Genomic DNA, 10966 nt, shown 5'->3' with positions numbered 1-10966 from the left:
TGGTTCTTGCACCTCCCAGTTGCTGTCACTGTGGTTCAGGGAGAACATCTCTTTGAACGCTGTGGCTTGAGAGCAGGGAAGGGGCACAGCAGGAAGCAATGCTCATTTGTGCAAGGATTCAAAGAGCTCCTCTGGTGAAGCCCCCATCATCTCCCTACCTGGCCAAGGAGACACATCTATAGCTGTGTGCTCCACAGCATGCCAGAGGTGGCAGCCACCCTGCCAGGTATGACAGATGCCTGTAGGCAGTGGCCAACAGCTCCCCCAGCAGCCCTGACCTGGTGGGTGGTGTGTGTCCCCAACCCTGCCCCCTCCCTCAGTGGCACCCCCTGATTTACAGGTCTCCCAGCACAGTGGTGGTAGCAGCCCCTGCTGGCACCCCATCTCCACAGTGGTCCATGCAAACATGGGCTGTGACAGGCAAGCCAGGTAGGATGTCACACAGAGCCATGGGGAGAAGTGCAGCAGCTGGCAAGGATTTCCCCAGCAGCGCTTGGTTTTGCCAAGCCCTTGCCCAGCTGTCAGCACCTCTGCTGAGACAGAGCAGCTCCTCCAGGCCAGGCTGAGCCCACCTTTCCCAAACAGAAAGATGATTTTCTGAAGAGTTCAGGGCCCTCGTAGTTTGTGGTAGGTCTCTCCAAGACAGCCAGAAGATGGCCTTTGAGGCAGGGACAAGTCTCCTGAGTTGACTTACATCATTCCATCATTTTGCCTCAGCTTCTCCTACTGAGATTTCATTTTTACCCCTCTTGTGTGGCACTCTAAGATTACATCACAAACATCTGTGCCATGTCCCAGCCTCACATTTTTTCCATTGAATTGCCAGTTAATTGCAAGATAAGTGCCCGCAGCAGAAACAAGATAGGAGAGGACTGCCCCAGTCTCCTGTGTACGACCCCTACTGCCCTTCCCCTGGGAAAAGTCCCACAGCTGGATCCGGGTCTGGGAAATGAGGGACTCATCAATTACCTGCTCTTCTCATGCAAACTGGTGGTTTTCCAAGCCAGTCCTGACAAGTGGTGATGGCACAGGGACAAAGTTCAGGTTGGGGAGACAGAGACGACATCATCACATCCTCCTCTGCCTGTGTGTCCCAAATTGACATGCCTGAAACAGCAGCAATAAACTGGAATGCTGTGTTGGTGTTACATGCTATTGATAGAATACTGGGGTTTTGGGATGTGTTTGGAGGTCTTTTTGTTGCCAATGGAGTCAGTTACTGCTTTTTTAACCACAGATTCTAGAGATCTGTGCAGCAGAGCCCAAATCATGATGGTGATGCCAAGGAGATGAAGGGTTACAATGGTTGCATGTAACAGAATTTGCTTTAAAAGGGAAAAAAAAAAAGGGGGGGGGGGGGGGGGGAGAAGAATGCTGGTAAACTTTCAGGCTACTCCCAGTCTCCATGTAACATTGGTTTTCTTGCAAATCAATCAGAAACCAATAAATGTCAAGAGTTGTGCAACCCTCATGGGGTCCATGTGCCTGCTAGCTTTGTGCCCTAGATTTCCATCTCACTGGGGAGATGCTGAGACATGGAGTGGGAATTGGGGGGTACAAAGGGAGCCCTTCAGTGTACCAGAGTGCAGGAAAGTCTGCCATTCTGTGGTGACATAGCTTTGCTGGGAAATCCCTCCCTGTCTCCTGGGCTGAACTTCTGCCAGAAGTCAGGGGACAAAAGTTCAAAGCAAATACATAAACCAAAGGAGAGAGGGGGGAATGATGACTGTCCAAGCCCTTGCAGAGAGAGCTGTGTGAACTCCGTGCATCTTCTCCCAAAAAGAATGAGGTGGGTCCTCCTTATTCCCCTGCCAAGAGGGGGTGACAAGGGGAGAGCAGGTCAAGTTCTGACAGCCCTTGCTCCCAGGTTTTCCTGGGAACACCTGTGGCAGAGGTGATGTATCCTGCCCAAGCAGTGCGATGCCAAGGAGGGGAACGGGTAGGTACAGCACCAAGAGCTGCTGCTGTCCCCCATGTCATTGCTATCACCACTGGCTCATTGGGACCTGTGGGAGATAGGAGAGTCACCTGAAGAAGGATGCACTCTCTGATTCATGCCACTCAGGACCTTGAGTTAACACTTTAATGATTTCTCTGGAGGTGAAGCTGAAGTAATTTCTGCTTTGCTATAGCCAAGCAAATTTAGCACTCTGAATGGAAATGGTCAGCAGGCAATAAAAACACAGAGCAATAAGGATGAATAGTTACCCTGAGCAGAATCCCCTGGTTACAGGCCACCCTACATCAAAATGCCAGGATGTTGGAAGGTGCCATTAGAGCCCTGCAAGCAGGGTCCCCACTACCTTTCTCTCCATGAAGAAATCATCAACTGAGTTCCTAAACAAAAAACTTCTAAGAAATTTTATAAGTCCTTGAAGAGTGCTGGAAACACCTCATTAACAGGTCAATTTGTGTATAAAGCTGTGGTGAAGAACTACCTTCTTGAAGCTGTGATCATAGGGTTTGAATGACAAGACTTTCTTTAAATGAAAAGTAATCCCAGCAAAATGAAGCAGTAATTTTTGCAGAGCCAAGTGCACAGAAGAGAAGTATCCTGGAGCAACACGACTAGGGAGACTTCAAGACGAAAAATGTGAAATATTTCAAGTGACACATCAACAGACCCATGCTCAAGCTCTTCTGCAGGGAGAAAAACTCCTTGGGGCTGGGGGTCTCTGGGCGTGGGAACGGGCTGGGGAGCCTTCCGCAGCGTATCCTCCTTCCTGCACAAAACACCACCTCTACCAGCTGAGCAGCATGTCCTTGCACAGGGGCTTTTAGCAGTCACTCATGTTTTTAATCAGCTGATGGATTGCAAAGGTCTTTAAAATTAGCTCTTCTCAGAGCTGCAAGACAGTTCAAGTCTGGTGTCCCCAGGATTTGCCCCAGAAGCATTGCAGCAGGTGGAGGTACCACAAACCTGCCATGATTTCCTGCTGTAAATAACTTTCACCTTCTGCCAACTGGATAAAAAAAAAAAAAAGGGGTCCAAAAAGGGTTCAAATGTAATTTCATGGAACAGACAAACAGACACTCACATGCTGCTCAAACACATTGTTGCAGATAATGCCTGCACTCGGACTTGTGGGGTTGTGGATGTTGTCTACCTTGACTTTAGCAAGGCCTTTGACAAGGTTTCCCACAGTATTCTCCTAGAGAAGCTGGCTGCTTGTGGCTTAGATGCGCACACACTGTGCTGGATAAAAAACTGGTCAGATGGCTGGGTTCAGAGCTGGGTTCAATGGAGTTAAATCCAGATGGTGGCTGGACACGAGGGGTGTTCCCCAGGGCTCAGTGCTGAGGCCGCTCCTGTTTCACATCTTTATTGATGACTTGGATGAGGGGATAGAGTGCACCCTCAGTAAGTTTGCAGATGACACTACGTTGGGTGGGAGTGTCAATCTGCTTGAGGGTGGGGAGACACTGCAGAGGGATCTGGACAGGCTTGATTGATGGGCCAAGGCCAATGGCGTGAGTTTCAATAAGGCCAAATGTTGGGTCCTGCACTTTGGCCACAACAACCCCCAGCAGCACTACAGGTCTGGGGAGGAGTGGCTGGAGAGCTGCCCAGCAGAGAGGGACCTGGGGATGTTGATTAACAGCTGGCTGAACATGAGCCAACAGTGTGCCCAGGTGGCCAAGAAGGCAAATGGCATCCTGGCCTGCATCAGGAATAGCGTGACCAGCAGGACCACAGTATAGGAAGGACATCAAAGTGCTGGAGAGGGTGCAGAGAAGGGCAACTAGGCTGATGAGGGGTCTGGAGAACAGATCTTATGAGGAGAGGCTGAGGAAGCTGGGGCTGTTCAGCCTGGAGAAGAGGAGGCTGAGAGGAGACCTCATAGCTCTCTACAACTATCTGAAGGGAGGTTGTATTGAGAGGGGTGTTGGCCTCATCTCCCTGGTGACCAGTGATAGGACAAGAGAAAATGGGGTCAATTTGTACCAGGGGAGGTTCAGATTGGATATTAGGAAAAATTTATTCACTGAAAGAATGGTGAGGCATTGGAACAGGCTACCCAGGGAGATGTTGGAGGCACTGTCCCTGGGGGTGTTCAAAAAACATGCAGACATGGTGCTTCAGGAGATGATTTAGTGGTCATGGTGGTGTAGGGCTGATGGTTCGACTTAATGACCCTGAAGGTGTTTTCCAAGCTTAATGCCTCTATGATTCTAACACAGGCTAAGTGTTTGGGGCTGGATTTTGTTTGCTGGTTTTTTGCCTCCTGGCTTTGCTGTGTTTGAGTCAGGAAGGAGAGAGATGTTGGCACATGGCAGGGAGCTGCCAAGACTCCAGTGGGGAGATGCCTCCAAGGGAAAAGGAGCAGATGCCAGGGGGCTGTTAGCACCAGGCAAAGCAGCGAGACGCAGCTGCTGCCAAAATGCCCTTTCCCTGCTTGTAGTAAGGGCACGCTCCCTGTATGAAATTGCCCTTTCCCCAAACGCACTTATTCATGCCTTTCCCCTGGAGATGGAAATGCAACAGGCTGCATGTTTTTTCAGCAGAAAGCTTTGAGATTACCCAATAATTAATCACAGCAAAAAATAGCTTTAAAATAGTGTTAGATGTCGTGGGGATTCCTTGCTTTCTAATTACCAGCCAGCACTGTCTCTCCTTTCCCTCTCACCCTTGATTCTGCAGATCTGCCCAACCCTTATCCCTCTCCCTGGCTCCCCTCTGGCCACCCCATCCTCAGCAGGCTCTGGGTACAGATGGTGTGGGAGGAGAGGAGCAGGCTCTACATTGCCACAAAGCTCTGATGTGGGTCTCACTAACTCTCCCAACACCCCCAGTCTCGGAGGGTTTCAGGGACGGGATAGGGCTGAGCCCTGGAGTACACTCCCTTTCTTTGGAGAAGGGGAAATGTCCTTGATCCTGACTCCTAGCCTATCTGGGGTTTTGGCCTTGATGTGGCAGAAAAAAAGCACTTTTTAATTTTAAATAGGCCCACAGCTTCTGTGTTCATAGTTCATATTAATATTGAAATCACACCAGTAAAAAAACCCAACACAACCCTGCCTGTATTTTCTCACTTTTTCACAGCTAATTCACAGCCAAGGGGAGGAGATTGGTGGGCTTGTCCTTTTGGCAGAGCAAACCCTTTTTTTTCCAGCTGTCCTCACCTCCCTCTGAGGACATGGACCTGTGCTCTTTCCTGGAAAGGATATGCTTGCTTTGTTGTCACCCTGCCTTGTTTTGTAGGTGTTATCCAGGAGCATGCAGAGATATGTTGATTGAGACAATCTTGTGTCTGTTCCAGGGGAAGCAGTCACATTAGGAGCAAAACTAGACCTCAGAAGCTCCACTTCACATTGCAGGTCTTGGATATGAAGATCTCTGCCAAGAGGAAAAGCACTCCCTGCCCAAACTGATTTTACCTGTGGGATTAATTATGAGAATGCAGGATTATCAGTGATGCTATGTTTTTCCTAAACACCTCAGATTTCCATCTGAGTGGATAGCTATTTGAGTCAAGCATGCATGCTGAAAGCTAAAGCCTTGAGGGCTTACATCTATGCAGGCTTGGGAGCCATGAATTTCGTGTGTGGCAATTGCAGGGAGAGTTATAGTACCTATGGTTCACCCACCCTGTTAACAAACAACTTTAATCACTCATTTCAGATTAAATCCTTCACATCTTATCACACAAATGAGGTCTGCTTTGCCACCTTTACTGACACAGTGGACTTGAGAAATGGTGCGGTTGTTGGGCTGCTGAATTTTGTTCTTTTTTTTGATCCTTTTGTTTTGCTTGCAGGAAGGATAACAGGAACATGAAAGAAAGGGCAAGTCATCATCACAGAAATGTACTTCCAGTGGTGAAAAGCATGTCCTTCAAGCTGCGTTAGGCAGTGTGCTAACCTTTCAACTTCAAAAACCTTAGAAAGGAACGAATGAAACCCTCAAAGCCAATTGCAAGTTTCCTATAACTCTTTATTGACCGCCACTGACCGCATTCTCAGGTTGAGTGCCAGATACCAGTGTGAGAGGTGGAGCTACCCTAAGAAGTACAGTGAGAGAAAGGGAGACGGTTGTTACGCAGAGGCTGGGGAGAGCTGGCTGGGGATGTGAAGCCTCTGCACAGCGGTGGAGCCCCCCTCTCTCCCCCAAGGGCCTACTAAGACAGTGGAAAGACGTGCTTGTCCTCGTGTCGGTTGTCCCTAAGGGAAACGACAGGGTAGTGGTGTGAACAGATACACTCAAACACTTTTGCTGAAAAAAAATGTACATTGCAACCCCCAAAGGTAAGAGGTTATTATTCCTCCTGCGGTTGCAAGGAATTTGTGGCACATTCATCACATGTACGCAGGATCTCAGGTGTGGGGCTTGGCTCTCTTGCCTTTTTTATAGAGTAACCAGTGTAACTCTGCACAGGGTAGAGCAAGTCTGCAGGGCTCTTCCCCCTGCTCCAAGCCTCACCTCAAGACTTGGTGCACCAGGAGCCAGCGTTTCTCATGCACTCCCTCCTACCTGATGATGGTTATAGACTACAGCACCAGACGAAGACCCTTTCAGCAAGTACAACAAGCGTGGCAGCACGCACCATCCATGCCATCCCCACAGCACAGCTTGCAGGTTTAAGCTTCAAAGTCCACAGCTGCTCACCCAGCCCCTTGTCCCATCCAAGGGAAAGGGGGAAAAAAAAATAAAGAAACAAAGAGGGTGGGGGGGGGGAACCAACAAAGTAAACCCCTCTAGATATTCACTGTTATCTATGCAACGGCTCTGGGAGTGAGAGCTGCAGACAGTGGCAGCCTGCGTACCACAGCAGCAGGCGAGCTTAGGAGGAGGGCGCAGAGGTGGGCTTCTCCTCCCGGGACACAGGGATGGGCCTCTCAGTGTGGCTGGCGTCCATGTTGGAGGGAACCTTGGGGCCCGAGAAGGTCAGCATGCCGTCGTTGGACAGGGAACAGGTGATGGCAGCCTGGTCCACATTGGCGGGCAGGCGGTACCGGCGGTGAAATTCGCGAGAGATGTAGCCATGGTCATCCTGAGGGGCGGTGGGGAAAGGGGGGAAGGCCAGTCAGAACCCCACTGACACCATGCCATGCCTCCCTCCTCCCAGCCCTCTGGCTCTATTGGAGGAGAGCCTGCTTTCGCCCTGGCTGGTGGGGACACTGTGCTGCCAGCATCACTGGGCAAACCTCTGCTTTTTATTCTATTTTATAGGCTTGTAGGGGCAGGTGTCCCTCTGTGATGCCCCTGAAGCTGCAAGAGCTGAGCAGAGCAGCCAGGGGCGTTTATGGCCATGTTCTACGTTGGGATCTGATCTAAATGGGGACCCTGCCACAAGCTCCAATTTCAAAGGATGCTTGGAGAGAAAGTCTGGGGCTCTGCAAAGGTAAAAGCAATGCACATATGTGCACCCCGGGTATTCCCTTACTAGGCAGCAAAGCCGTGTCTGCCAGACTACACAATCCTGGCCCCTTTTTTTAGGCCAAAAGCACAAGAAATGCAAATTATTATTTTTTTAAGTCAGCCATGAAAAAGGCTGCTCTCTTTCTCTGGAAAAAAAACAAGTATATTAAAAAATACATACTGTTTCCAGGCTAGAGCTTTGTCTGGCCAAAAAAGTGTATGAAAATAATTAAACCCCTGCTGGTATAATTCACTTTTTGACCCCCACAGATATTTCCATGACACATGTATTAGAAGTTTCCAAGCCTGAGGCACTCAGTTGTTTTTTCTTTTGTTTTGTTTGCTCTTGCTTTTCTCTCCCAGATCAGCATATGAAAACACTGTTTTCACTAACATTTCTGGCTTATGAAAACTCAGCCATGCTTTGGCAGCACCAGATGATGTTCTTTGTCTGGTCCAGTGTTATTAGTGAACAATGGACATCGTCATCTGATGGTTATGGGAGATGATGATTGAAAATAAACAAGAGAGGAGTGGATTAGCTCATTATTGTCAGATATCAGGTTGGGGCTCTATGGGGACAGGCCATGCCAATAATGACAACCGATAAATAACTCCTTATTCTGTAAAATTCTTTTTTTTTTTTTTTCCTTCAGAGGAGGACCCCTGGAAAGAAAGAAAATGAAGCTCAATTCCCCAGCTGCTCCACTGTCACCATCTCTTCCACTTACCTGTCTTTCACTGTGCTTGCCATGGATTTCCACGAAGTCATCGATAATCTTCACACTCAGGTCTTCAGGAGAGAAGTGTTTTACATCCAGCATGATTGTAAACTTGTCCCGGTCGGACCTCACCTGAAACGAATATCATTAGACAGTAAGACTTGAGCTTTAAGCAAGGAGGCAGTGCCAGCATCGCAGTAACTTAAAAGTCGGAGAAGGGGTGGTCTGATGGCATTACAGTATTCCCTTCTGCAACTACAGGCCTCAGCGGGGGTCTTCCTTCCCATCGTGGGGACTCAGGAACACTGTGAGGCTGCGGTAGGTGTCCACGCCATTGCTACTGCTCTGGGCTGAGGTGTCAATTCTTAAGGCTCTTCTTGTGCCAGGGACTCAGTGATCTGCCAGATGTACTGGGCGTTTGGGCTCAGCAGCAACTGGGGATCAAAACCAGTGTAATACTCTCTGCTAGCATGCGTTTCATCCTTTCAGCAATTTATGGGGTTTTTTTGGGGTCTTGGCTCTGGGAAGAAACAAGTGAGAGATGGCTAGAACACTGGGGCCTGAACTTCAGACCAGAGCTCCCATGGCTATGCACTCCTCCTACATGCTGCCTTTGGAGAATTGCTCCCGGGTCCTCCAGCGAGGGCTTACAAAAAACACTGAGCTCCTGAGGCAGAGGAGGGAGCTGGAGGAAGCTCTTGCTTGCCAGGGTCCTGTCCCACACCAAGCTGCCCTCATGGGCACTTACTCTGGGAGCAGCCCAGCTCTTCCCTAGCCATACAGCTGGTGGGTGCAAGGGTAGCAAAGGCAGCCTTTAAAATGCCAGAAACAACTATCGGAAGCCCAAATAGTTTCCACTTCTAGAAGGGAAGCCTTGTACCTAGGGAGGATTTCCCTCCATGCCCAAGAAGGTGTGGGCAGGAAGTGCTTGGTAGTGGGCTGGAGGTTCTCCTCACCCCCTCACACCCCGGTGTGGAGCTACAGCCACCAGCCCATGCCAGCAAGCCATAGGTGAGGTGGAGTGGGTGGAGGTATAGGGAGGGAGAGGAAGGAAAAGGAGGGAAAGCCAAAGGGCCCTTACCTCTGAAATGCCCGACTCCAGCACGCTGCGGAAGAGGGACTGCCTGTAGTAGGGGCTGATAGTGGAAGAGAACAAAGGCAGGAGATCGTACTCAAGGAGACCCTCTCCAAAAAACTGGTCAAACAAACGGCTTGGAATGAGGGGTCCCAGAGCACGCTTGAACCAGGGGTGCTGGATGGTAATGTCCATGCTTGCTGCTGCTGCAACCTGTGGCTGCAAGGGGAGAGCAGAAGGGGCAGTGCAGTCGCTGGGGAGACAGCGATGCCTTGGCAGGACTGCGCATTGAAGCCCCAGGGAAGCTCCCCCTATATATACCGGTCTCGCAGAATGAAGGCATTAGTGGGATTTCACTGGAAAGACATGATCTCATGATGAAGGCAACGTGGTCAGCAGAAATGCGGAGACTGACCTGGAAATTACAGTCTGGTGGGAATCGGAGCCAGATCTCCCGGAGAGGCAATGCCAGGCAGTAGGCTGTGAGACATGGGGAGCCCAGGGGTACTAGCAGCTCCTCTACAGGATCGAGCAGGCTAAACATGACACCCCAGTGGGCGTCTCAAGGATGCTGGTGAAGGAAGTCTGCTCTGTGGGTCTTTGTAACACACCCTTGGCTTTTTTGTGAATTTGCATCTGTTTCTGCCCCTCCTTGAAACGGAGACACAAAGTCTCTTCCATGAATGAAATGAAACAGTTTTCTCCCAAGTGAGGAAAAAGGGTGGGATTCAGGTTGAAGAAAGGGAAACTTTTTTTGTGACACGTTATATTGTGACACGTTATAAAGTGTCTCTACCACTTAAGAGAGGCTTGACAACCGTGGCTGGGGGATCCTGGGGAGGGGCTGGCAGGGAAGCAGGACTAACGCACGATGCAGAGCATGAACGTGGGTCTGACAAAACAGAAACTTTTAACAAACAAATACTTTGCCAAAAGAAAGGGGGAAAAATAAGTTTGATCACTGACCGTAACCGCAGTCCCAAGGCTGCTCTTGAGTGTCCTTGTTTTGATTTAGGAGTGTTGTGAAAGATTAATTTATGTCCCAGTGTCACGACACAGATCCTGCTTAACATGCATTTTCGGCTATGGCTGTTCTGCGTTTCTGTCTCATTTAAAGCTGCCTTCAAGTGGTCATCCACTATCCTGAATAGACCAGGGAAGGGGCACAGGGACAGCTGGCTGCAGGAGCAGCAAGCTCAGCCAGAGAGCTGAGGCAGCTGGTCAGCAATAGGACAGCAAGGTGGCCCAGCTCCACATCAAGGCTCAGCATGAGTCCACAGCAACAGTCAAAACCACATTTCCACTGGAGCTAGTGATGTAGGGACCAAATCCTATGGGCCTTCTGGACAAAAGAAGCACCTATGTTAGGAGTCCTGTACATCTCAACATCCTTTGCAGTCTGTGGAGAGCAAGGAAGGAAAAAGAGAGGGCACTTCCAAAAGGCACTTTAGAGCTGAGGGGCTGAATCCTCCTCTCATGGTGCCAGGCACAAATGAAACCGAGGGTGGGTAAGATCCTGGCATCAGTGCTTTGAGAGAAATGGGATTAAATCAGGCCAGAGGAGCTAAATTCAGAAAAGTGCTGAAGTAAAGTGACATTCAGGTGTGCATTGTCTGGCATCTAGGCACTACTTAGAAAATCCTTCACCTTGACTCCCACAGGTGACCCCTCTCCACACAGTATATGGAGATAAACAAGGAAAAATGGGAATCAGAATATCCTGTTACAGATGCTTTCCTTCAAGCAGAACAAAAAATTGAGCAGAAAAACACCCAACAAATCAGTAGAGGCTGCTAACAAGACAAATTA

At 49.5% G+C, this 10966-nt stretch overlaps 1 protein-coding gene across 1 annotated transcript; it reads right to left on the bottom strand.

Moving 5' to 3' along the window:
- Nucleotides 1-6782: 6782 nt before the first annotated feature.
- CRYAA (crystallin alpha A) lies at nucleotides 6783-9377 on the bottom strand. The gene is made up of 3 exons (XM_051626553.1): nucleotides 9164-9377; nucleotides 8092-8214; nucleotides 6783-6992 (listed from the first exon to the last, which is right to left on the bottom strand). Exons 1-3 carry the CDS (start codon nucleotides 9350-9352, stop codon nucleotides 6783-6785), a joined length of 522 nt encoding a protein of 173 aa, XP_051482513.1. The 5' UTR covers nucleotides 9353-9377.
- Between the last annotated feature and the right edge of the window lie 1589 nt (nucleotides 9378-10966).

This window comes from Apus apus, chromosome 1 (genome assembly GCF_020740795.1).
Source record: "Apus apus isolate bApuApu2 chromosome 1, bApuApu2.pri.cur, whole genome shotgun sequence".
In the NCBI taxonomy this organism is placed as follows: Eukaryota; Metazoa; Chordata; class Aves; order Apodiformes; family Apodidae; genus Apus; species Apus apus.
This window is presented reverse-complemented; position numbering and strand designations above follow the sequence as displayed.